This window comes from Hirundo rustica, chromosome 9, assembly GCF_015227805.2.
Source record: "Hirundo rustica isolate bHirRus1 chromosome 9, bHirRus1.pri.v3, whole genome shotgun sequence".
Classification (NCBI taxonomy): domain Eukaryota; kingdom Metazoa; phylum Chordata; class Aves; order Passeriformes; family Hirundinidae; genus Hirundo; species Hirundo rustica.
In genome coordinates, this window is record NC_053458.1 from 22,501,295 (window position 1) to 22,528,989 (window position 27,695).

Consider the following 27,695-nt stretch of genomic DNA (forward strand, 5'->3'; position numbering starts at 1 on the left):
GAATTGCTTTTGCAACTCACTTTTACTTTCATACAATGCAGCTGCAGCTGATCCTGAATAATGGACAAAGCATTTCATTTTCATTCCAGAACTCACTGTGTGTTAACCTCATGTTCACAAAATGAAAAATAACTTTATCAAATTCAGGGATTTAGATTTTTATTTGATGTGACAAGCAATAACAACAACAACAACAAAAACCTAAGCAATGCCCGGAGTGGTGTTGTGGGTTTGCTGGTATTCAGATAAAGCAGAGTCTGTCTGCAGATTTTCCCCAGTCAGAAAAAAATGCTAACAGCTTCTTGCACTTCAAAAGCCCAGAGGCAGTCAGTCCTGTTGGAAATTCTGTATGAAACATAAACAAGTACTAGTTCTGAAAGCAAAGTTTGGGAAGCACATTTGGAATATGCTTTTTCCTTTGTGTGACTGCCTGCTTCACATTCCTCCTGAAAGTTGAAGGGCTGGGCTCTTGGTGGTGTACTGCTCCACTAATTTTTTTTATTTTTGGGTCCACTTCTTCTCTCAAATAATTGTCACTGAAAGATGGGAACAAAGCAGCAACAAACCCCTCCATACAACTCTGGCCTACAAAGAATCTACTAAACTTGATTGCAAGGCTTTTCCTGTTAGGTCTAAACCACTCATTTTCATGAGTGAGACACAGTAGAAATGTACTCTGCCATGTACAGTTTACACAATACTCATTTACCTACAAAAGTTTGTTTTCCAGCTGTGTATAATTCTGTGAATAACTCAACTAAATTGTGGTAGTCTGCCTTGAAACGTGCTTTAGAAGGTTCTGTCCTAACTACAGACCTTCGCTCAGTTCCATCCTTGCATTGGCTCCATATTCAGTAATACACAACTGCATGGAGTCAGCAGCATTCTGTTCACTCTTCCTTTTGAGAAAATAACCTGTTAATATAGTACCACCTGTGTAGCAATGAGGAGGATTATGTACTTAAAATGTTCAGCTGAATAATACATACAAACATCTGACATTTGGCCTGCTCTGAGAATAGGCGACATGCTTATTTAACAATTTTGAAAATGTTAAAATGGTGAGGCAGAAATTAAAATGTCATTTTAAAATATTTGTATTTAACTTATCTGATTCCATCCTATTCTACATTTCCCCTTGGCATATTCGTACTGGGGGTCACGGTAGCAGTCTGACACCACAGATACTTTGAACGATATACTGAACATTGTTGGCATTTCAGCCTAATTAGTTGCATCCTATTTTGTGATTTGTCTTTGGTCCTTTGGGTTGCTGGCCCAGGATTTTTTTTTTTAACCTTTTTTTTCCATGCTCATCATTGTCTCATTTTAAATGTCAACAGACCAGTATTTGTGTAATTGGTTTTTTTCCCCTTACTTCTTTTCTCCCCAATGTCAGAAAATTTGACAAGCGATTCCTACATCTCAGGCAGGCTACACAAGAAAAATATATCCCAGGACTGAGTGACAAACACAAACTAATCCAGTCTATGCAGGCCTTGAGTGCAGCCACATATTTTTCCAGCCTGTGGTCATTGTTACCCATAGTTCTGAACCAGAATGATCTTCTCTGGGTCTGGTTTAATCATTTGTGCCAGCACTGGGCCACCCCAAAATGGCAGATCTGCATCTTCTCTGTTGGGCTCATTTCTCATGCAAAAACCTGCTGGAGCTTCCTTCTCCCTGGGGCCAGGTTTATAACGGCTGTCTATGATCCTGCCACAGATCCCAGTGGAAGAAAATGCTTGGCACTGGGCTTATTCAATTGGATATTGAGGTTTTATACACTCCAGAAGGAAAGTCTGAAACTGCTGGTTTGCTTTAAATGACCCTCGCTTGTGCTCACGGGTAATACTTAAATCTCTGGAAGAGCTGCGGTCACTGACACGTGAGTTTGCACTGCCACAAACTGAGGGACAGGAGCAGTGCACCTGTTGCTCTTCCAGTTTGCTTTTTTCCCTTCTTTGTCACTGGGATCTAGGTCAAGGTTGCTCTTTTTGTGGGTGTTTCTAGGTTGTAGTAGCCAAGGTGTGAAGCACTGTTCCTACGGTGGTGCTGCAGGTAGCCAGGAAAGAGAGCTTGGTGCTTTTTCCTCCAAAACACACCTGGACTCCTGGCTGGTCCTAAAGTGGCTGTGGTACAGGCAGGATGCCCTGTCTCACTGGATGCCTCCAGCTTGTTATATGGGTGTCTTTTCCCTGCTTGCTGAGGTGGGATCAGAAACAATTAAGGCTGCATTTATTTGTGTAAACTATTCTGTCCTTCGAGCAAAAATATGTGGAAACACTCCTCACTTCTTCCCTGAAGACCTACAGTTCCTTAATCTGCCTAACAATTGTGCAGTTACCTGGGGGTAACACGGAACTACTGTTACCCATGTGCCAACCGCGTGGGAGACGCTCAGATTATTTTGTGGGGCAGAAAGCAGCTCTGTAACCCGAGGCTGGCCTGTGGGGTGTTGCAAACGCGCAGCAGTGCAGGGGCTGCTGGCACAGGTGATGGGCCACAGCCAGCGCGGTCGCGTTGCCTTAGGGTGGCCCTGCACAGCCCTTCCCTCCCACTCCTCCCCTGCTGCCGCTCCCGCCCGTCTCTGCAGCCCGAGAAGGGTGAGCGCAGGTGCCAAGTGAAGCTGAGTGGGTTTAAATTGGAAACACACATTTTTGTCAGCGCTGGTTATTGCAGTACGTGCCAGTGGAAATTGCGCTTTTGCTGGAACTACAGGTGGAACCCGAAAGGTCACACACAATATTGAGCTGAGGAGAATGGCATGCTTCAAATGGTGCCATGAGGAGCATGGAACCACATGAAGGCCTGTGTGGCTTTTCTCTGATTAGAAAAGATGATTTAAAGCCATGATTTGGACATGCCCGCCTCCGTGGTGATTGACAATGTTAGATGGATTGCTGGGGAAGGAATTGCTTTGTCAGATGTCTCTGGGGAAAGAAAAATCATGGCCTGATAAAATCAGAAATTCAAAACAATGTTTGTGAAAGCAAGTCAAAAGACAGCAAAGTTGCTCAAATTGGTTGCAATATAAAATCTCCCAATACATTTTTATTCAGTAAATATAATTTGAAAGAATGTAAACTCAGGAAAATCACAACTGAATTGAGACCTCTGCCTGGCCTTCAGTACTTCACCTGTGCCTTGATTCATAATTTATGTTCCGGCTTTTCACTGTGCAAGAGGTCTTCACACCTCATGACATGCATTATAGATGGAGGAGTTTAGGTTAAAACATGCTTTTACTGTGAGGCTTGGGATACCGCCCGCTCTCCGCATCAAATTCATGTGTGCAATTTAAACAAAACCTCACTCTGCTCCCAATAAATGCACACCAGATGTATCTTTTATAAATGTTCGGTTTTGCAGCATCTTGACACATGCCAGTAGTTTGAAGGCTGTGCGTGCTTCAGTGGGGCATGAAAGCCCCATCCATTCATTCAACTGTGACATCTTGCAATAGGCAAAATTCTAATGGTGTCAGCTATTCGCTGCTCAACTTTATTGAGTTACAATGCCTAATCTGATGCTCTTTTTTTGAATTGTTTTCAGAGGTGTCAGTTTTCTTTAGCTGAGAGGTGATTGAATAGCACAGGAAAAGGAACTTGGCCAAAATCCTCTGATCCGTGATTCCTGATGTTATGTGACATTACACATGTAAGGTTTGTCCTGCAGTGAGACTTGGGGCTTATGTTAAATAAAACATAGTGCAGACATTTGGGGCTGGGAAAAAGGCTTTGCTGTCTCTTATCTGGAGACAAGATTGCTGCTATGGGACTGTATTTATTATGGACCTTTTAAAAAGTGTGTCAACTATTTATTTAATACCGTAAATTAGATGAGGTTTATTATTAATTGGCATCTGTGGGAACAATAATCACTAGCCAGATATAGACAATGACAAAAAATTCTGGCTTAGCTAATCACTGGCCAGAAACCTGGATGGGCCAGATGCTTCCTCGTGTCCTCCAGGAGCAGAAGGTGTGTTTTGAGGTGGGAGAAGGGAGAGGGTTCCCCACCTGAGAATGGCTGCAGCTGGAAAAGTAGTGTGACATCATAGCTGTAAGTCTGTGAAATGTACTCTGAAAGTTTCAGATCACTCAGTTGTACTCAATAGAAGGATAATTCTATTTTGTTGAAACGAGTAAGAATTTTTGTGCTTTCTTGAGGCATAGTGAAACAAATCCTTGGTGATGGTGTTCTTCTTCCAGAGGGCACAGAAAAGCAGTGTTTTCTATTTAAACCCCACAAGGCCGGATCATGATCGTCTTTGGAGAGAGAGGTCTTAACAACATTCAGTTACTAAAATATTGGCAAATGTGAGTTTCATGGTTTTGGAGATGTTTCTCATGTTCAGCTTGAGAAATTCTATTGATTTAGGCAGTTAAATACTCTTATCCAGAAATCCCTTTAACACACTTGGATTCTCCTGCTTTAACCCGTGCTTTTGAAGAATATGCAAACTTTTATTTAGATGTCCAAAAAACAAAAGGATTGGAAAATTATTTTTAAAAAACCATCTAATTATGCTTAACATAACTCCTGGCACACAGTTCTACATAGGGAATCTGTGACAAGGAAATAGTGGCTGACGTACACTTATCGAAGAAGGAGATAAGAGTAATACCTCAATGGATTTGGATTCACCAAAGTATCCTGTGGTTGTTTGGAGTGCTTGAAGTGCCCTGCCCTGGGTGCACAATGGCTGCTCTGGCTGCAGGAAAGGATGATGCTGCTTGAGTTTGGTTGGTTACATGCCAACCTACTGAGAAAAAAAAGAAAAAAAATTCTTGCAAAAATTCACATTCACCTTCTCTCCTGGGTGTATCATTTCTGCAAAATGAGCTGTTGTTGCCAAGAGAATTTTTAGCAACCTCTTTGCCTTCATGACAGGCCTTTAAGAGGGCTGGGGTGAGCACAGATGCCTCTTCCAAGGGGATCAGAGGAAAAGAATGTGGGAATGGGAGACCTCAGCTGGGAAAGAGAGTGTGCAGAGTATGGAAGGGACAAGAAGTGAGAGGCAGAATGGCCCTGGCCTCAAAGGCATCTTTTCACTGTTGGGGCTGGTTTCTTTAGGTGCTGCCTCCTCAGTTTCTGCTGTTGGGGAAGTCAGCTGCTCCCAGGCCACTGGGGCTGGGCACTGCTCAGAGGGAAGGAATTGTGTCTCACCTGGAGGTGTCCTGTTCTGCAGCTGGGCTGCAGAGGAGCTGGACTGCTCCCAGGGCACCCTGTCAGGGTGCTGATGCTTTTGAGGCAATAGGACTCTTGGCTTCCAAGGTCATTGATCTTTATTGAAAAGTAACACAAAGGCTTTTGAAGAGAGCAGAAAATGGGACTTACCTTAAGTGAAGAAAATCCTTATAGCTCTGCCACTTTTCTGCCTGTGCTCATCCAGAGTGCTGGAAAGACGGCAGTAATTTCAAAAACAGAGCATGTGCTTCTCAGCCTGTATAAATTAGCTTCTGTGGGGTTGTGGTGGTTTGTGCCACCTTGGGATCTGGCACAAACACGTCCTTTTGACAGTCCAGGGCTGTGGGTCGGTGTGGCTGCAGCAGAGGGTGGTGCAGATGGCAGTGCTGAGGCTGGCAGCCCCCACTGTTCATCTCATTCCCAAGTATGGAAAATGTTTCTTGATCACTTGATTTCTAATGGCAAACTTGACTTCTTAAACTGTAAATATAGTTCTGATCAGGGGATCATTTCCTTTGTAATTGCATGATGAAAGAATTCCATAAAGTAAAAACAATACAGGCTTTGCTATAATCCTTATTTATTAGTCATTTTGATCCTGTACAGAGCAAAACAGTAATATGAATGCATCATCTAAACTATGAACATATTATGTACATCTAGAGAAGGAACATTAAATTTTACATATAACAGAGAAGGCACATAATGCAAGGTAGTGCTCACTGTTTCACAGATGGGGTGCCACCTTTTTCCAAGGAAAAGGGAATGAACCATGAAAGGTAAGTTGCTTCATCCTTCCGCTGCCTCTGAGTATCTTTGGAGGGATTTGGTGCAGAGCAGACCATATGTTGTAACCTAGCACCCTCTCTTTCTTTGTAGAAGGCTATTAGACATGAAGAGAAGGTTAAATATGTAAGGCTTGGGAGTTTATTGAGCAGTTTTTTGGTTTTTTTTTCTTTAATGGATAGGTTGCAAGTGATCATGAATAATATATTATACCTTAAGCTTTTGCGTCAAATAGTGAGAGAGATTAAACAAATGGAATTCTGAAGTAGTTTAAGTCTTTTATGTGGAGATCCCGCCACAGTAGTAGAAGTTACCAGTGCTTTTTTGGGAAGCAGAAGCCAATTCCAATATTTTCACCTTATAGCAGCACACATGCTCTCCACAACTCCTAGATGTTATTGCTCCTCCCTGAATGTCTGTACTTCCATAGATTCTAGTAAACCCCTGGGCTGAGAAGCAGAAAATACCTTGGCATCTGCTATCTCAGTCTTAATCTGTGGGTTAAATTTCATCAGGGGTGTTATTAGGCACTCTTTAAAAGGATTCTTTTTTGTTTTAGCTCTTGTTCCCTGTTTAAGACATGGCCTAGAAGGGTCAGTCATCGTAACCATGCATATTATGGTGGCTATAGCATGTTCATGAAGTGGCAGCTTTAGGACTTTTTTGTGCTTCTCCAGGCTGCCATTGAGCATTTTCAGCTGCAGCATCTATTTCCCTGCTGCCTTTGGTTGTTTCTTTGTTCATTCAGATTATCAGGAAGTGTGTTTGGAAATGACATTTGTTGCCTTATGGGTGTTTCCTTGCTTGTTGCTTATAAGATCATGGAGTTTTAAATATTTCACATTTTAATCCCTATTTGAAGTAAAACATGCTCCTGGTGAGGTGCCCTACACAGATCTGCTTCAGTAGGTAATTCTCATTCCTGACTCGCCATCACCCTCCCACTGTTTCTTTGGCCTCACTGCTGTGAAAGTCCAGCTTCCCCCTTGCTGTGATCCAGCTTTTGCCTCCACCTCCCTTAAGCGCCATTTACTTTCATTTCCTCTTCTCTCATTTTTCTGTGAATTTCCACCACTCTTACTTTTATCACTTCCTCTCCACCGAGGTTGACAGCAATCACAACTTACTCTAATCTTAGTTTAAAGGTTTTTCCCCTGCCTTCTGTCTCCTTGACTTACTTTCTACAAACCACACTCGTATTTTGCAGCAAGATTTTTCTCTTTGTTGTGCTTTTATGAGTGTCTTTTTAATTATCTAGGAGCATATTCCTCCTGAACTCTCTTTGGTCTATGTGAAGGCTTTCATGTTGTCTGCCTCTTCCTTCGTCTGTTCACGCTCCTGGGTATCTTGCTCAGCCCTAAAGATTCTCTCTGTGGCAACACTTTCTGGAATATTTTATTGCATCTCTACAAATTGTTTTTCAACTGTCTCCTAAATTTCATCCAGAAAGTCAAGCCACAGAGAAGATTTAGTCTTCAGCTGCTTCCTTATTCTTGTTCTGTCTTTCCTTGTGCATTCCTTCAAGTTAGCTCTCCTTGCAAACTGCATCCACCTTCAGCTGCTTTCTCCCTTTTGTCCTTTTTCCTTGGATAAGGTGATAATTAAGCCTGGAAGGGACCTTCTGATGTCATCTAGTTCGACCTCCTGCTCCAGTAAGGGCAGACTTCAAAGTTAGATCTTTATTATAACCATTGTGCTGCCATTTCTGATATGAGCTAATTTCTCTTTTTCTTTCTCCATCTCTGCTGTTCCCTGAGAGCTCTATCAGTTCTCTCAGTTGAGCTCATTGACCAGACAACCAAGAGCATAAAGCAGGTGTGTGGAAGCATCTTCTTTGCATCCACTTTGTTAGTCCAGTGCCGTTTCTGCTGCTTGGGCCTAATTAATTCTTCAGATTTGCCCTGGTGTTCAGAGCTTGCTGTCCCCAAGCTTTTCCCAGGCTTCTCTTCCTCACTCACTTCTTGCCCCCTTGTTTTCACAGCCTGCCATGTCCTTGCCCACTTGGCCACTTTCTTGGCATGGTTTGTCTCTGGGTCTCTCACAGCTTTGTTGTGAGTGAGGAAAACCCCACACGTGTAAGAATCCACACAAATAACATCTGCTTCACTTGTGGTCTCTCATCTTCACATGCTGTTCTCTGCTGTCTCGTTTACTTGGCGTGTAAACTTAGTGCCTCAGACTGGACACTCTTTGAGTCAATTGCTTCCTTTTTTCCCTTCTGGTGTTTATGTATCTTTCTAGAAATTATCACACCTAACAAACTTTACAGTGTGCTTTGCTATGCCTCAGTAGTGTCTCATGGGGCAAAAGCTGGGCTAAATCAAGTTTCAGTTAAAGGCTACTGCATCTGTAATTGCAAAAAGCCATGATTTGAAAAGATCCAGAGAAAAGAATTTCTGCTCTCTTTTATAATAATTTTAGTAACTTATTTTTTCCAGTCTTTCTCAGCTGTCTTTTGAATTTTCTGAATTTAGACTGCAGCTGTACAACAGCAAATGCATTCAAAATAATAAGCTTCAGTAGTAAAGCTGTAAATTTGGCTGGAATAAAATCTGTTGTGTATTTTTGCTGTGACTACGTTCTGCTCTTCTAATTCAGCTTGAATCCAACCATCCACTCACATTTTCTGTGGTGCCTTGTTTTGAAAGATATTGGTGAGGACTGCAAAAAGTCCTGAATGTGCTTACTACCATAGTTACTGCTAATCATCTAATACAGAAATAAATGGGAGTGGCACTGATCTTCAGTAATCCCTTAAGGGGTCATCCAAAATGAATTATGAATTGATCATTCATCGAAAAGATGAGTTAAACTCTTGGATACTGAATGTGTGTGTACTCTGTTATGCAGCTCCTGGAATAATCATCTGGGGGTTGATGTGTCTGGGATATTTCACCACTGTGGACACATGTAAGCTGAAGTGCAGGAAGAAAGGCCTTCATGGACTTTCCACTCTGTTGCCTCCTCATTGTGGGTTCAGTTTGTGTGGGAGCAATGTTTGTGATTTAATTACTTGACTACATCTTAAAATCGATTGTGTGGGTTACAGTTAAATTTTGCCTCTGCATTCCAAAAACCCTGTTTGACCTGCGAGCATTTTTGGCACAGAGAATCATAAAATTGTTAAGGCTGGAAAATACCTTTTTGATCACTGAGTCCAACTGTCAATTTATATTTTCAAATGTCTGTTTCATCACAAGATTTCTTTGTATCAAATGTTTGTTTCATTGCATTATGTGTCAATGTGATTTTTTGTTTGTGATTTTTTGTTACACCTGTGTAATTGTCTGTTTCATTACAAGATTTCTTCCAAGCTTCTCCATTACATTTCATGCATTTGTTTCTTTTTCGACAAAGCAATCCTTTTGCTGCTGAGGTTTATGAGGTAGTTAAACAGGATTATCCCTGTTTCAAAAGAGGAAAATTGAGGCATAAAAATTTATTTGCCCATGATCTTACGAGAAGTCTGTGCTCCAGGAGAAGCACCAAATTTTTCCTAATTATTTTCAAGCCAATGTTCTACCTGTAGGCCACTTGTGCCTGTTTCCTGGTATTTTCCATGAGCTTTAGGAGACATTTCTGAGCATGGTTTTTGGCAGCCAATGTATGCTGGAATGTGAGAAGCAATAATTTTTTAAAAGGGACCTATTATAATATTGGGTAATATTATGATAGCAAATAGGCAGTAGTGTGGATGCACACAATTTGTTTAGGATATTTAGATTTCACGTCTCCTAACAGGTCAGGTTCTGCCCACTGGGTATTTTGAGCCACAGTCTTTTATCCTAAGAGAAATATGCATTTTTGTGGGAACTGAAATTCTTTTTACCTTCATTTTAGTAGCAGGTGAAGGGGCAGCAAGTAAAATGGAAGAACCAGAAGGAAGAAAAACAGATTTGAAGCATTTATTTTGGAGAGTTTTCACACAGCTTCCTTTTAAGCCCTGATTAACAGATGAAAGAAGATACACTGAGACACAGCTCTAGTGCTAAACCCTTTGATAATAGAATTACAATGTCTTTTTTTTTACTGGCTTAGTTGATTTGTCTGCGTCATCTTCTGCAGCAGTGATTGCTAGGCAGCCAAAGGAGAAGCTGTTATCCGTGTGGTGTCCAGGACAGGCAGTTTCATTTATCCCAGGAGCCTTTACTGTCCATAATGCCTACTGCTGATTATCAAGGGTAGAGTTTCCAGTGCAAATAAAAATTGTCCTTGGATGGCCTGGTCCAAAGCAATGATAAATGTCATTGGTTCACTATACTTAAAAGGACAGCAGTGGAAAAAAAAAAAATCATTGTTATATTTATCAGAACAAAAATGAATATATCTAACATATGTACAGTGTCCCCTTCCAGCCTTGTCTGAGGATGGAGGAGTGGCTTTGCTCTCTTCTAGATGAGTCTTTCCATGGGTGGTGGCTGCACCATGTCCCACATCTCCACGCGGGACCCTTCCTTCTCCTGGCGGCTGGGGCTGTAGGTGCCCTGTGTGGCCCGTTTGTTGGCCGTGACGGCGGACACCACCACGGCCAGGGACAGCACCGCCAGCAGGGCCAGCGTCACCGAGCCGACGGCCGTGAAGACGCTCGAGATCAAGTCAGCTGCCAGCTGCAGGGATGGAAATAATTGCAGTATAATTGCCGCCAAGAGAAGCCTGAGACGCGCTTGGGCTACCCCGAGAGGAAAACAGAAATCACTGATGAACAGGGCTTTAGATAGGTGAGTTACTGCTGAAACACCATTTATTGTGGGGAACTACATTAACCCCTCCATTTTTTTCTTTGGAGTCTTCAGAATATGACTGGATGCTTAGTGTTCAAGGCAGATGAATTTCATGTAAGGGCCCATTTCTTTTGACAGCTTCCTTACCTTGAAAATAACCTGCAAGTTAATGTGTCTGTGGGCTGCAGTAGTTCAGCAATTATTTAATCACTTCCATAAAAATTTGTTATTCCTAGTTTGCTTGTGAGCATGCTATTGCTGGTCTTTGCTACTGCAAGTTAAACATGAGCTAATTTGAACAGTTACGTTTCTGTTTATCTTGCTGGAGGAGTGAAATTTATATGAATATATATATACTTATATATATAGAAATTTTGCTTACATTAAATATTGTAAAATGTAGTGTTTCTGTAGACATTCCTAGCAGTAAACTTTTCTACCAGCACGTTTGTGTGAAATAAGCGCATAGACGCTGCACAAGGGTGCATAATCTGTATATTTTCACAAGTTTTAAAATATTAATGCAACTCTTCCACATGCAGGCTTCATAGGTTCATCTACCAAAACATAAGCAGTGCAGTACAGGATGAATATAGGAATGCTCTGATTTTTTGGTTTTTCTCAGTTCTCATGTGGCAATGGGAAATGTAATAAAGTCAGAAGGCAGAGTGCACATAGACCAATCTCTCAGCTGGAAAGCTTCAGACCAGACAAATTTTATAGTTGGTAGATGAATATATTGTACACATCTATGTATGCACTTCCATGTGTAAAAACTGCTTATGGTGAGGAGGGCAATGAAGTGATGTGGTTAGCATGGAAAAGTGGCCACTATGGACAGAATGACCCTAGCAGGAATTGAACTTCTGGGCACATTCTGCCATCCATCATCTTTTGATTTGTATTTCAAGTGACAGCTGAACTGCCTGAGATGAATGCGCGCTTGAGGCTGAACTTTCAAATCCCCAAATATTTAGAAACGGAAAACAGCACGTCAGAGCCTGTTTCCCAGTTAGATGCTCCATGTTGCAGGATATTTTAGTGACCTGCTTACTCGTCGTTTCTAAGGAAGGGCAATCACAGTCCAGAGCACGAGGATGATTTTGCACTCAGCGCTGGATACACTGGAAGTGGATGCTCTGTGTGTGCATCCCCTGGCCTCATGCCTTTGCCAGAGAGCAACAATGCCAGAGGGAAAATGTTAAAACAATCCTGCCTCTTTTTTTCCTCTCTCCAATTCCACACTGATGTAAAAGGTCTGCTATAATAATAAAAGCGAGTTCGGCTCAGGGGTTCTCTCCAGGGGATAAATAATCGACTAGGATATTTTCCTCTGTCCTTGATGGCTAAATATATGGTCCCTGTGATTTTAAATACATTTCTCCCAATAGAAATAATATAATGCAGGTGTCAGACCAAATGACTACTACTCTAAAACAAGGTGGCATGAAGCATGTTGGTCTATTAAATTGGATTGGATTGGGAAGGTTGTTTCATCTTTGGATGGTGTTACAGACATATTTGAGATCCTAGTTTTGCTCTGTACTCTGTTGGACTATATGACCCTTGTTCCTCTTGTCTCAGAGAGGCAGCAAATTTTTAATGGAATTTTTGTTCTCAGAAGCTCTCTTTTATTTTCACTGCCTGCCTTGGGAAAATAAGGACTGAGATAGTCCAGGTTAACACTGATCCTAGGGTTGAACAGGCCGTTCGCAAGAGAAATTCACTACCACAGGCAAATGGATGGTATGGCCTCTCATCTGGTATGTGAAATTTCTGAATTCAGCCTCCAGTTTCCCAATCCACACTCTTCCCATTCCCATTGCAAGCATATCTCTTGGTATCTTTTCAATTATGATGACCTTCAAATTAATTTAATATCTTAAAGAAGAACTTTTTGCAAAGAATTGGGGTGAAGAAAAAGCTTGCAACTTGCTAAAATGGAGTCACACATCTAAATGTCATTCTCAAATTAAAATCATCATAACAGGGATTTTTTTTTTTTGTCCATTTTGCAATAGTTACTTATTCGAGAAATCCTACCTATCCTGAGCCAATATGTAAAAGATGCTACCCTACTGCTTAATGTCTGGAGAGCTGGGGGTTTACCATGATCAGATACATAAGGTAACTTTATTTCTATGTCTATATTGCTTCTAATTTCTAAATGTGAAAAAGGGGCCTTTTATATTGCTTCTAATTTCTAAATGTGAAAAAGGGGCCTTTACTTCATCTTTTCGGGTGGATTCTATTGATCAAAACCCCCTGATGTTCCAGTGCTGTCCCCCCATTTATCAGCCCACAGCTCCCTGCCAAAGTTTCCAGTATGAGGTATCCCCTCAGCAGTTGCGCTGAACTGGTAACAAGAGTTGCCAGAAGGCTCTGCAGTCTGGTCCCATCAAAATCAACTGCTTCTGTAGTAATTAATGGCTGAATTGTTTAAATTAATTTGGAAAATCAGCTGGCTGATCTGGAAAAAAATATCTGAAAAGCTCTGTCCCCTGTCATCTCAGAGTCTGTTCATTGCGTGCTTGGTGATGATGATAGACTGAAATAATTGTAACTAGTCATTCCAAAAATAAAAGGATTGAGCAGCATTTTTAGTAATATTAGTGCTGCTGAAACAGTGGAAAAGAGGTTATCTGTCACGGGCCATACTGTGTACTTTGCAAAGTGGAAGGGAGCGGTCACTAAAAATGAAGTTTGAAATTAAAAGTCCCGTATCAGTGCTGCTGGCTTTCCTGGCAAGTCCTTGCTGGTGCTTTCACCATGGATGGGTCTGGGCTGTGAACCTCTGGGATGATTCAGAGTGCCCTGGGGCTGCTCATGGGGTAGCTGCTCGTCTCAGGGCTCCATTCATGTCTCAGATCCCCTGGCTGTGGGGCTGGGGCGCATCCTAAGGGACTGGACTACCACACTCCAATATCACTTTTCAGCCTCATATCACAATTCCCTTCCCCACATTAACCGGTTAAGACCCGGCTGCTGAGCTGAGTGCTTGGGAGATGGCAGCACACAGTTTTTCGGTGTTTGTCACAAGGCTGTTGCAGAGTACCAAGCAAGTGGTGTTCTTTGGCCTGGAGCTTCAAAAGCAGAAGAGGAAAGCTCTGGAAAGGAAATGGACAGAGCAAGACAAACTTCATTTTGTCTTGGCACAAAAAAAGCGCCACAAAACACCTGGGAGCTTGTGAAGAGAAACAAGTTTCTAATTTTTATGCTGAAAGCTTTTGTTATTAGGGAAGCCTATGCTACACCCCTGCCCCCATATATTGTGATTGTCTCTCAGAAGTAATTCTTGCTAATAAATAACATGTGGTGAGCACAGCTATCCCTGAACATAACTTCAGCACCGCTTATGAATAACTAAATATATGCAAGGTAAATGAAGGAGGGTTAATTAACTAGCTGGGCAATACCTTAGAGATTCTCATTGCACTTTGAGGCTGGACTGAAAGGCCTCCTGAGGGCTCTTCCAACCTGAATTATCTTATGAGCCTGTTTAGAAGGTAGTTGGTGACAGAACAGTTTTAAGGGCCCCTAATATAGAGGAGCTGCCAGTCAAAGGTGCATCCTTTGTGGTAACGGATGCTGATGGCAAGATGATACCAACAAAATGAGGTTTGCTACCATTGGAAGGTCTATCTGCTTCTCACTAAGTTATTTTTTTAGGATGTTCTATTTATATACCTTTGGATGTCAGCTAGAGCAAGAGAAGTTTATTTTGCCAAACATTTTTAAAAAGGAAAGAAAAAAACATGGTTGAATTCAGTTTTCATGTAGTGGATGGCTTCATCTGCAAAGACGGGAGCAAAATCAGGCAAAAAATGTCTTTTTCTAAAATCAAGTTTTTGGCTTTTCACTGGAGGGTTCACATCAAAATTGCTTATTTTTTTCTAGGTTTATTTTAACTATTAAATTTAAATTATTTAGAATATTTAGATTGCATAAAATAAATCAGCCAATAGAGTGACATTTCATTGTAGCTCTGGGTTTTGCTTTTCATTTGGTTATGGAAATAGATTTATTGTTCTGCTTTGATTCCTTGATCTGCTTTTTGAATAAGAAGGACCCAGTTCAGAAGTCAGAGCTCAGGGGCATTTATCAACCCAGTGTATGTTTGCTTATCTTTAAGCAAGCCATCTCCCAGATGCAGAGGGCCTCCTCCTCCTGCTGCTGTGTGTTTTACATCTGCACAGCTGAGTTAATCCTGCCTTGTGCCCATACAGGGATGAGCCCTGCGGCCGTGGATGCCAGGGCTGAGGTGGACCAGGAGAGGGAAGGGAGATGCAGCTGTGGTGGCAGAGAGATGGCAGTGGATGTGAGAGGGGCAGCGAGTGCCCCCTCGGGGTGCTGCTGTGTGGGCTGTGCGTGGTGAGGTGTTCTCTGGAGGTGTCTGTGGGCTGTGGGAGCTGTGGCGTGCCCCGGAGGCAGGAGCTGCCTCTGTGCCTGGGCACGAAGGATTATCCCACCTTCATTTCAGCGCTTGATCAGAATGTGCCTGGTTCTGGAGGCATCTCCAGGGACATCAACGCACGCTTTAAAACACAGGGATTGACAAACCCTGGAGAATTCCCTTCCCTGCCATGTGTGGGGCTTTCTGGGAATTCTGCACCTGCTCATGTGCACTGGAGCTTTTGCCGGCCAAGTCTCTGGATCCTGAGTCCTGGCACCATGCATGAGGTTATCAATTCATTCCCGGTAAGAACATCCAGATTTACTGCCTCCAAATCAAAACCAATTGCTGTGGTAATGATTGGCTTGAGTAGTCCCAATCCATGTCAGAATTACTTTAAATGGTTTGGGGGCATATTGGGATAATAGTGAGCAGCCAGAGAAAAGCCATTTACTTGATTAAAAGGCCCGTAGATATGCTGAGTTTATTTCATAGAGGTTCTACAGCCATCTCATTGGAACGTCTTTCTCTTACAGGCTGAATTCAAATAAGAATTTGTGTAGTTCAGTGAGAAATCCAGTAATTTGTGTAGTTCAAGGAGAAATCCAGTCAGGCACACACAAATCTCTTATCATAAGATGCATTGATAACCCCAGCCTGTGAGGCTACAGTTTATTTTCAACAGCAATAAAGTGGCCATAAATCTTGGCCACTTTAAGATTGACTTTGTTCTAATAAAGGTACATTAAATGAGTGGCACATGAAGTCCCTTTTTCTGTGATTTCCTTTTTTCCCCTTAGCATGCTGTGACCTGTTGGTCTCGTTCACATCATCTGCAAAATGTAGCTGCTCTGTTTGTGCTGAACACCAGCCACCATGTCCCAAGAGCTGTTGGGTGGTTGAGTTCAAGTAGGAGGAGAAGTAGTAGTAATTATCATCATCATCATCATCTGTTTGGGACTCATTTAGGGAGCACAGATTCACGTCAAGCCAAACACTGCATAGGCCACTGGAAAAGACAAACTATTTTTAAGATTTTATAAACATCACCTATTTTCTTTAATCGCTTTATCCTTTAATGGTTTATCCTGGTTTCCTGCTTCATGCTGTTGTCCCTGTGGACACTGGTCTTTGGGTGGGTCTATACACAGTTATTTTTCAGGTCCTTGAATAGTTTACTCCTTGCTGCTTTGGTACCTGTGGCAACAAAGGAAGCAGCACTTAGTGCAAGTCAGCGGATTTTCCACTGTTTATCATCAGTGAGACCACCAACTCCTTTTCCTTCTGCACACCTCAGAACTCTTCAGTTCATCTTGTGGGCATCACAACTGGCAGTTGTATTGTATAGACATTCCTCTTGTTCCCTGAAGTGATTCCTGAAAGGTGCAGTATTTGCTGTACTGTAAACCAGATGCCTAACAAGTTTCAGGATGATCTGGTAAGAAAAGTGTTTGAATTCTCTCAGATTGAGAAGCAGAAAGCAACTGCTGCAGGGCTTTTCACTAGTTTTGCTTCCTTTATGAGTAAGAAAAGGGACAGTTTGTAGGATGTGGTGAATTGAGAGATTCAGCTGTGGAGCTTTGAACACCTGAAGAAGATCTGAGTGGCCTGAAGGTGTGGCTGCATCCCGCTGCAGTCAGCCAGCCCAGAGCTCCAGTTCAGGGGGGCCTGAAGGTGCCACAAATTGGCTCTGGTGCCTTCGTAAGCAAGAAAACACCCCAAGGTAGCATCACTGCTTTTTTCTCCACATCCTAGGAACTTCTCCCACTGACCCTATGTGCGCTGGGAGGAGGCTATCCTGTTGTCCCTCACCTCCCTCTGTAGCCCTCTGAAAATATCCCTGAATTAGATCAAGAGCTGTAGATCATCTTGAATTTCCAGCATTGCTGTTGCTGTTTCTGACATCAGCCTCTGAGTTATTTTCCTGATAGGTGCAGGGAAATACAATCCCACTGCCTGGAGGGCCTGAATGAGACTTTGAGTCCTCTACCTGCCCCTGTGGACATCACTGAAGAAAAAACTTAGGTGACTGATTCTGATGTTTGCAGAATATCCACCCTATTTAGGCAGTTCATCTTGAAGAAAGATTTTAGGTGATCTTCTAGATTTCTATTTTTTTTTTTTCTTTTTTTTTTTTCCTCTTGTGGGTGTTATTGTCTGAATATTTTCTTGAAATGTCTCTGAAGAAATTATGTTCACTACAACCTCTTTATAGTATATGTTTTTTATATAGTGTAGTTTGAATAGTTTGTCTTAATTGACACCTGACAGTTTTGATTCCTTCCTTTTAGTTTTCTGACCGTTCTTGAAATCAAGGAAAAAGCATAGGCAGAATTCATGTTAGCTGCTATAATGATAAATTGGTCATCTGGCTTGACCAGTTATAGATCAGAAAAATGCAATCTTTACTATGATGGAAGAATTACGTCTGTGGCAGTCTGTGAGAAAATTAAGAAGATGGAGATGATTGAAGTCTAGGATTTAGCTGGGCTTGCGAAGAAAGCACCTCATTAAGAAATTCTGACAGCCTCCCTCCTGGCCCATGAAGTTGCACTGTTGTGACACTACAGAAGTTAATGAGGAAGTTTGTTCTAATTATAGCGGAGCAAGAAATTGGAGATTGGAGACGGAGCTCTCTGAAGCGTTGCAACTAAATTGTAAAGCAGACTTCAGTGAAGCAAGGGTGTTGTTCACATTAGTCTTGATCTCCCAGTCAGATCAGTTTAGCCAGACCTCCTCCTCCCCACACTGGGCTGCAGGACCATTCCCAGATCCCTTTAAACAGTGCTGTGTTTAAATCGGACCACTGTGCCCCCTCCTCACTGCTGGAACATGCAGCAATATGTGGCTCAGGTGGTCTTCTATTGGCAATAGTAGCCTTTGGGCCAAGAAGGTTTTCCAGCTTGGAAGGCTCCCTTTTAGGAATTAACCTTTAAAGAACAGGTTACCTACAGGAACTGTAATTTCTTTAATGACTTGTAGTATTGATATCTGGTTTATATTAACTGTTTAATGCAAGCAGCCCAGACATTAAAACAGAGGAGTTTAGTACATCTGGGTAGGTCTGTCTTAGGCAGAAGGACAATAGTCCTGGTTTTGGCCACCCTAGCATGCCTGAGCTCAGCCATGGACCCAAAAGAGCCAGAAGTACATAAGCAGTCCCTTAAAATCTGCATCAGATGTTTTCTTGGATGAGTGTCTCACCGATTGTTGAACGCACAGAGTGAAGTGATTTGGGTGGCAGTTTGGGAGGGCAGCTCTCATTAAGCTGTGGGATTTGAGAAGGCTCCTTGATAGCTCTTCTACAGCAACTGCCAGTGCTAATTTTGTAAGTGCTCCAGCTCTTTTTAAGATCATCCGAGTGGTGCAGCACAGATTAAATGTGCAGCTCCAATGTGTTGTTATGAGATGCCTTTTAAAATTCTATCGACAGCCTCTGGTGTAGGAACTTCACCATCTGCTGCAATCTGAAAGGATAAGAAGGAAAAATCTATAGCTGGTGCAAATCCAGGCAAACCATGCTGAGGAGGAGTTTGTCCCATAGTTGCTATATCGCAGACTAGACAAATGTTTTAGTAAAGGTGTCAGTCTCTGGGGTGCAACATCCTTTTCCAGTTTGGGAAATGCTTTGGGGCATCATACAGAATTATTTTTGTGCATGGCTGCCAGCACAGTGTATCAGGTGGTGTTTCTTCACAGGGGATAACTGCTTTGCAGCCTTGAGACAGCAGATTCTCTATGAGTACATCTTGGTGGTGAATAAAAGCCTCATCAGGCAAGCATCTTGCAGGAAGAAATGGGAGGTGTTTAAACTCAAGACTGTCACTGACTTTCTGTTTTTCCCTGCATGTGGCCAGGTTGAGTTTACTGCATCCCTGTAGCTGCCACAGTAGAAATGTGTCTTCCTTTGGAGGAAGTCTGCTGCCATGGGAGAGTGAAATGGGTGTGAAGGGGGCAGTAGGTTAAATCCCCAGACAGGAGAAGAATAAGAAATGATGCTACAGTGCTGAAGATGAGGGCAGGACAGTTTCCAAGGGAAAGAGATGGAGAGAGGTTTGGTAGACAGAGTGAAATAGTTAAAATGGTAAGAAGGAAAAATGGATTTCAAAACTTCTTTCTTCATTGATTGCGCAGGTGTTGGTCAGACCAGCTTGTGCAGGATGATGTGACATTCAAGATGGGGCTGATGGTAGTGACAGCATTTGGAGACAAGAATGGGGCAGGAAGGGGTAATGTAGGCTATCAGTAGCTAAGTGAAGGAAGCAACTAAACCATTCCTACTGCAAATCTCTGCTTTTCTGATTTTTTCCATGTATATTTTTCATTCTAGATTCCAGTCTCTTCTGTACAGGAAAAAAAAAACCAACCTGAGAGATTTTGCTGAGGTATTTGCAATGTGGAAGTACTGTCTGAATGAATACCTGCTTGTTGTTTCTCCTCACTAACATGTTTCCTTGCACATTGTTTTCACCAGACATGATTTGTCTGTATTAGGAATTATCAGTCTCAGTCAGCTTTAAAGGAGTTGCACAACCTGACTTGTGCACAATGTGGAGTTGCTCAAAACTCCACTTTTCAGCACATGACAGCTGAGGTTAGAGATCTCTTTCTCAATCGGTGATGTTAGTGGTAGGTGTTCTTTTATTTCTGTAATCATGTCTTTGAGAACAGCCCCAAGGACCCATCAAAGCCCAGCATCACAAAGGCTGCAGCCACCTCCTGTGGGCTGTGGTCCCTGCCTGTGACCATGGGTAGTAGCTCTGGTCCTCTTGCCCCCATGTCCTGGTTCTCTTGCACAGGTGCAACATGTGCTGAAATTGAGAGCCCTGCCTCTGCCTGCTTCCTGTGGGAATGAGAAACTGCTCTGTCCAGTGATGCATAATGAACAGGTGGGTCAGCTGTGTATGGCATAGCACAGACTGTTACAATTCCTGTCCAATTGTGTAACTGCCAGGCACTTTCCATCCCTGCTTCTCCGCTAATAAGCGAAGCCAACGATCTCCAAAGTGTTCCATGAAATTCTTCTGCGTTCTTGGTGCTGAGCTCCTGCAAACCAGCCATGTGTTGCTACCTAGCATTAACAGGATGCTGTCAAGTGGTGATGAAGTAAGGAGCGCTGCGACTGTTTCACACTGTCAGACAGCAAGGTATCGAGTCAGCAGCGAGCCTTTGCTGGGAGCAGCACTTCAATTGCAGCCATCTCCTGCTTCCAACTGTAAATATTAATAGTATAAGTTAAACCTTTATTGGCTACATAATGCTTGCCTTCTTAGCACATGACATGACACTGTCACGTTACTTCACTAATTATATTCCTCCATGAAAACTTTCAGTGTGTTTTTATCCTACTGGCTGTATTTTCTAGCAGAAAGTTGACTTGAGACAACGAAAATCATTATGGTTTATCTTCAGGAGAGACTTTGGAAGAGGTGCATGTAGGTAAAGTATAAATGAAAGAAAATAATCTAAAACCTGCTATATTAATAATTATTCAGACTTGATTTAGACATTTCATTTGTTAGCAGAGTTATTTTTTATCTTTTTTTTTTTTACATGTGCTTTTGTCTTGGTGATAGAATTGTGTGAGTGTGTGCCTACCTCTGAATCTCACCGCTGTCCTCAGGGATTCTTGGACCAAGTACTGCAATATAGGATCTATCATCACTGTATTAATATCATTCTATTAATATTGCTGGCATTCAACAGGTTTGCATCTGAATGTGAACTGGATGAAGCCAACTCTCATAATTGCTTTTTGGGTATCTTCTGAAGGTGCAAATGTTCTAGAAAGTCTCTTTCTGTGTTATTGCCAGCACAGCACAAGAGAGAAAGGTCTCTGAAAATGCAGTAGAAATTTCTTTTAACTTTCTACTCCACGCTTTTACCTTACTGCCACCTAAAGATAACTAACAGAAAATACATTGTGCCTTAAATTAGAGAGTTTTACCCTGATATGCTGGGAAGGAATGACAACCCTATCAATGTCTTTCTTTTAAAAAGAATTCCTAGACTTTCAGATTTTCTTGAAGATTGTACTTCTTGGAAGTAGGAAAGAAATCTGCTGACTCAGCTCACTGAATTTACCTCTGGTCCTCCAAGGCAAGTCATAAGTCTGAGGCCAACTCACCCTATTTCTGGCCAGGTCTGTTTAACTCAGATGATTAACACATATTTCCTCAATACAGGCTGAAAGTAGCATTTTCTGCAGTGCATGGGGTCAGGTCACCTTTATCTGCAGGTGTAGGGTATTTCTGATAAAACCCCTCTTTGATTCCACCTGTCTCAGACACGAGTGTCTGCTGAACAGGCAGCCTGAGTGCTTCCTCCTACTCAGTGACATCCTCAATGCCTTATTTCTCATACAGTAGTTTTCAGTTTGGAGAATGCCTTTAAAGCAGCCTTTGGTCAGAGAGGGGAACATGAGAGAGAAACACAATTAGCCCATGACCAGTTAGGGAGCCCATGGTGGAAATGGTGATTGAATTGAATCTCTGCCTAAACTCCACCTGTCAGTCACACCAGGGCATTGCAGCCCTGCCCAGCTCGAACACTGCCCAGTGGCACTGGCAAGGTCTGGCTCAGGGTGTGCCCTCCAGGCTCTGCCTTGCTGGGTGTTTGTACAGTTGCTGGTGCAGGGATGCAGGACGTCCTGAGCAAGAGAACTTGGACCTGACATGCGGAGCTGTTGCCATCAGACATTTTTATTGTATGGCATATTTTTTTGGAGTGAAGTGTGACATTCTCTGTTTTCCAAAGTGCAATATTGCATTTACACTGTTAATAAATCCCTCAAATGTGCATACTATGGGTTTACAGCCTGTACTTAGACTAAACTCACATTTCCACATCAACTGACCTGTTGTTTCTGATGCTCTTTCTCAGGATGGCCAGGCAGTGACTCCTGTCAGGCAAATATCCTTGAGTGCAGTCCTCAATCCTCGGTTCCTGAGGCTCAACTCCCTTCCCCATGGGAATATTACAGATTCAAGCCTGCTTTGGTTTTATATATTTTCAGATATTGGAAGGATCTGGCACCACCAGCCTCATTACTGCTAACTGCCTCACACCAGTGGTGACCCATTTTTTTAAGGTGCCTGGCTGGGGTCATGTTGCAGTGTTTGGAGATTGTTCATCCTCAGTCAAAGTTCCACTCTGAAGTCTCACAGACATGACACTTTGCTTGCTGGCTATTTACATCTTTCATACTACAAATAAGCCATTTTTTTCAACTGAAAATGTGGTCAGTGATTTCCAAAATGCTTTTTTGAATGGCTCTGAGTAACACTTCTGATTGATACTTGCATCCTTCCTTAGAATATTCACAAACTCATATGTATTAGTAAAGTAATCAGAAATCAGGCAAGTTTTTGGCAGAAGTTTCATACAGTAGTGTTTTCCCCTGGAAGAATATTTCTGCTTTCTTCTTCATCAATAGTTTTGGGAGAGGATGGATAGAAATGATCAGAAGCTGAGACTCTTTGACACAAAACTTTCTAGAAATGAAATAAGTTGTTTCAGGTCTCTGGGTCCAGGCCAGTTGCAGTCTGAGCAGCCTGAGTGCTCCTCCAAGGCAGAGTGGGTGGGTAGCTGATACTGAACGGAAATTTAGCTTTCCTGTCTACTGCATCTAGAGAACTTCACTGTTTTGAAGATTATTGCTTAACAGCAGGTTCTAGCAATAATGCTTTAGTAGTTTTAAAGAGTTTAAAGCATCCTGGGGTAGACCATGGTGTGTTTCTCTCTCTCTCTCTCTCTCTCTCTGTCCGGTTCCTAGTGAAGAACAAGATAACAACACTTGGGCACCTTACAGAGGTATCCTCAGTATCACCTTGTGCCTTCAGGATCGCCTTCAGAACCACCTTTTTTGATGTTTTCCAGAAATGGCAACACTGGCAGCACTGAGAGGTTTTTGGGACTTGTCATTCCCCAGAAAGATCCACAGTTACCACTGCGGTTCCACTGACAGCACCACCTACTGAAAGAGCAGGGGAAATCTGGGTGGGATAATAGTTTCCCTACCTGTAGAAAGTGACAGAAGACACTACCTTTACTACTGCCATTAGGTCTGCCTTGAAGGATGTGTTACCTTTTCATCCGTACAGAAACTGAGCATTTTCTTTCAGCCGCAATGAGGTTTGTGTTTGATTAAAGGGAACAATAAAGAGAGGACCAAGTGCAATTTTCCATGAGACACGGCTGTCCTGCCGGATTCTCGTGTGCAGTATTCTGATTAGTTCACAAAATGGTAGCATTTGGGATAAAAAAAGGCAACAGTGACATCCCTGTATAAACTCTGTGCCTATGCTGCCATTTCACTGGGGGATTAGAGTGAGCCTAGATAAAACCAGACACATACATTAGCATTGGTGAATACAAAGCAAAATTAGCCTTGCAGAAGAGGTGGTGTTGCCAGGCCCTCCCAGAGCTTCATCTCTAGTTTGTCATGGATTTTAATTAGGAGCAGGTTTGGGTTTTTCTTTGGAGTTTATTTTGGCTTGGGTTAGGGGTATTTTTGGGTGTTTGGGGTTTTTTGTGTGTGCACTTTTGGTTTTATGTGCTGGGGTTTTTTTGGTTCGTTGGTTGTGGGGTTTTGTTGTGTTTTTTTGTTGGTGGTGTTCCAAGATTATCAGCTCCCAGGTGTCAGCCAGGCTGCGCTCACACTATGCATCCTGTTCCTGCATAACTGTTACAAAGTCAACAGGGGAGAAAAGGTCTTGTTACAGCGATATTGGGGAAACAACTACACCTTTCATTCACCCCAAATGGTTACTGCTTGGAGAAGAGGGAACAGAGAGTCCCGTCCCTTTGGAGATAAGAAGAGGATAGCTTGTGATGTTACCAGTGCTTCCCCAGACAGAAAGAGAAACATTTCCATTTATTTCTGTAATGGATAAATTAGACCCCAAAGTATTAATGTGTTTGAGAATCCCCAGAATCCCTACACTACCATTTCCCAGGGACCACCAACAATCAAAGCTGTCTCCACTGGCGCAAAATCTGTTCACTCTAAAAAATTACAAAGATTTGTAAAGCTGCTGATTTCCTTGTCCTTTGAATTACAGCAGCATCACATTTCTTACTTCAATGCTCTTATTATTTTGGAAAACTGAATAATTTGTTCTACCAAATATGATTTGAATAAATTTAGGGACTGTTGCATTTGCTCCACATTTAGATTGGTAGAATGTTCAGATATTTGTGTAACAAGCTCTGTCTCTCATTTAAATGGTTCTCTGTATCAAAATAGATAAATGTTCTTGATCATTTGAAACCACAATATTTCTCAGAAATAGGAATTATTTTTTATTCCTTTTCAGTGGAATAATATTCTAGAAGTATGTAATTTTTTTCAGATGTTATTAAGAATGGAGTTTCATATCAAGAACTGAAAAATAGAGGAGAACATTAGGTTTCATGAAGCATATAAAAAAAAAAGAGACAAATTTTAGTATCTGAACAATGCAGGCACGGAGTGCATGAATGTGTTGCAAAGTGAGAAATGACTGAAGTAAATACCCATGTGATGTGGATGTGGGTCCACAGGGAAAACATCAGAAGGTGAGAATAGGGAAGACAATGCCATTGAAACAGAAGGGATGGTGTAGAGACAAAACGTGTTAGTCTGAATACCGAAGTGTTATGTGAACACCATGCTTGAGCTCATTCCTGTAGTGCAGAGTGTTATGCTGTCATATGTCATCTGGGCTCCCTTTTCTGCTTATATTTACCATGCACATTAAATATTCAACTGCTTTTCACTGATGCATGCAGTAATCCTGGCCTTGTGAAGAGCTTTCTTGTCTTTCCCAGCTAGGACATATTAGATAACCTTATTGTCTTTGCATCCTAATGTTTTTGTGCCTTATGTTGTGACACACATTAAATGTGTTTCATGCAATATCCTTTTAGAAGTTTTAGTTAAATCCTGTGTTTTGAATGCAGACTAATACAAAATAGCAAAGGGTATTAAGGCATTGTTCTGCTCTGAAAAACAACTGCAAAAATGGCAGTGACATTTACTGTGACTTCCAAAGCAGAGCTGCTCATTTTTTAAATCTAAAGATGTTTCTTCTTACCCCACATTTGACCTGGCACTGGAATAAAGCTGAGCCCTCTCTGGCTCCTACCATCAGTGGTAACGATTCTGCCGTGGTGGGTGATCTGCAACTACACAAATGACGTGAAAACAAATAAAGTCCAGCTTTTTCCCAGCTCAGTTACGCTGATTCTGCCGGGCTAATAAAAGTAAAAATTTACTTCAGTCATTGAAATAAGCTTATTTCAATAGCCTACCATCAGACTGTAACACATTTACTTGTGCTGTACAGTTGCCCCGAGGAGGGTTTTCTCAAACCTAGTAAGGTACTACAGAGAGTAAATCAGAAGTATCAGGAAATGCCCTTTATGCTTCCAGCAGCAGCCTTGCAGGATGTAAGCTACACAGCCCAGAGTGTTCATTTCCTTCCCACAGCCTGCTCCCTGACTAGGTGTTGGGAGCCTCAGGAAAGCTGACAGGTGAGAGCTGGCTTCTGCCCGTTGCTAGTTCTGCTGACCCAGGGCTTGCTCCTTGCTTGGGCAGGAGTGCCAGCAGCAATGTCATGGCATCGTGGGTGCTGCAAGCTGAGGGCATCAGTTGTGAACAGGGATTCAGTCCTCTCTCCACAGGCCCTCAAGCACTGCTGCGTTCAGTATGATTTTAGAACATGCTAGTGAGTGGTTTTAACCCCCTCTGATTTCCTGAGGTTGTATCATTCGCTGCACCTCACCTGCAGTGGAAACAGGACAGGGCACTTCAGAGAACGTCATCATTTTGAAAATGTTACACTGTCCATACCAGTCTTTTTCAACAGGCTGCAAGAGCTCTGCAGAAGACAAAAGTCACAGCAGGTACAAATGTGCTCCTCATTAAGACACCAGCCTGATGCTCCCGGGAGCTTGGCCTGACCTTGCTGCCTGAAGCCCTGGCTGTTCCGTGACACCATCCAAGGAGAGCCTGCAGCTGACCCCCACACTGGATGAGACCCTCTGCCCCCTCCCTGCAGGCTGTGACAGCTGGAATAAGCTTTTCAATGACCTGGGGCACCCACAGCTCCTCAGCTCATGCTGTGGACGAGCAGCAGGTGAGTGGCCTGTCTGAAACTCAGGCTGGCAGGACTTTTCAGGTTCAGTTGACTTGTTCATTTTGCCACACTCCTGAGGCTGGCAAATCAGAGCTAAGCTGAAAATCACTGCCTGAGTGTTGTCAACTCTGGGCATTCAATCTTAGGCTAAGAATAAAAATTATCGTATTGCCTTAAAATGTATTTTAATAAGAACTTTATTTTTTAAAAAATTTCATTTTGTGTTTTATTTTTGTTCTCTATTGCTCTCAAGGTCTTCTCTTGGGAGGTCTAGCAATGTATCTGCTTATATGGAGCCTGAAATATGCTTATAGGAGCAGAAATACCAGACATCTAGGGCAGAATTTTTCAGTCTGAAGGTGCTTCCAATATAGCTACCGTAAGTTTCCAATTTTCCTGTTTTTTCCAATATTTCCACCCTAATCTCACAAATCAAAAAATTCTAAAATATGAAAGCGTCCTCTGCAGTAGGAAAGAGCATAAATTCAGGACAAGAACAAATCTATACTGATGGTGAAGAGAACGAAGTGCTTTCAAAGTTTTACAATCTTGAGACAGAAACTGATGGGAGTACTGGCTTAGAACCGGTGCAGAGTGGAAACTTAATTTGCATGGGGTATAATTGCGATTAGATCACTCTACAGGCCTTAAAATGAAAATACTGTTGATATTTCTGTGTACAAAGTACAAGGTAGAGGTGTCCAAGAGCAAGGCATGCAGGTAAAGCCACAATGAGATTGTGGGAAAACAGTCTGGTTGTTACATTCCTGACGTCCATGTCTTTTAGTCAAATGATAATTATCCATTAATAGCCTCCTAAGTATGAATATGTAAATAGCTATGGAATGCATTATTCATTAATCGCCAGGCATTAATTATTGTAATTAAGTATCATTTGCTACGTTCATATTACTAACCCTTCCAGTTAATGAATACATTAGCTAATCACTGTACAGCAGAGTAAATCAAAATTCCCTGTGTCTGTGCTATGGATGCCTGAGAGAGTTTTATTGAATGTAGATTCAATATTGAACATATCCAACATGCTTATCAGTGTATTTTTAATGACATTAAGTGTGAATCATAACCTCCAGTGCATGATGCTTGTCCTTGTGCCCAGGAGGATGGAATGGTACCAGCTGGAAGAGAACGTGGAAGCAGCAGTGGCGTAGCATATGGCAGCAGCTCTGTGAACTAAGGAGAACTTTAATTCTGGGACATGAAACCCACCTCCACTTTCAAGTCTCATGTATATTCACACGTACAATAGGAGAGGGGGTGTGTTTTGTGAGGGAGTGCTGTCCCAAAGGTGCCGCTGGTGACAATGTTCAAGGAACAATTTCAAAGCTCAGCTGGAGCTGTTTGCTAGGCGGTGCCTTTTGCCAGCACTAGCAGGACACAGCCCTGGCAGGATGCGCTCCCAGTCTAATGGGGCTCAGGGCACTCCTGAAACACAAAGTAAAATGAACAACCCAAGCCTGG

The 27,695-nt window shown here is 42.3% G+C and overlaps 1 protein-coding gene across 2 annotated transcripts in view; it reads right to left on the reverse strand.

The window, feature by feature from the left end:
* Positions 1–5,785: 5,785 nt before the first annotated feature.
* CRB1 (crumbs cell polarity complex component 1) overlaps positions 5,786–27,695 on the reverse strand; it is a 99,538-nt gene continuing 77,628 nt past the window's right edge. The window contains exon 12 of one of the 2 annotated variants that reach the window (XM_040073201.2): positions 5,786–10,586. In XM_040073201.2, the coding sequence (XP_039929135.1) occupies positions 10,371–10,586 (216 nt within the window). In that variant the 3' untranslated portion in view covers positions 5,786–10,370. Of the gene's footprint in view, positions 10,587–16,220; positions 16,291–27,695 lie in introns of those variants that run through there. The other variant, XM_040073202.2, reaches the window with a different exon arrangement.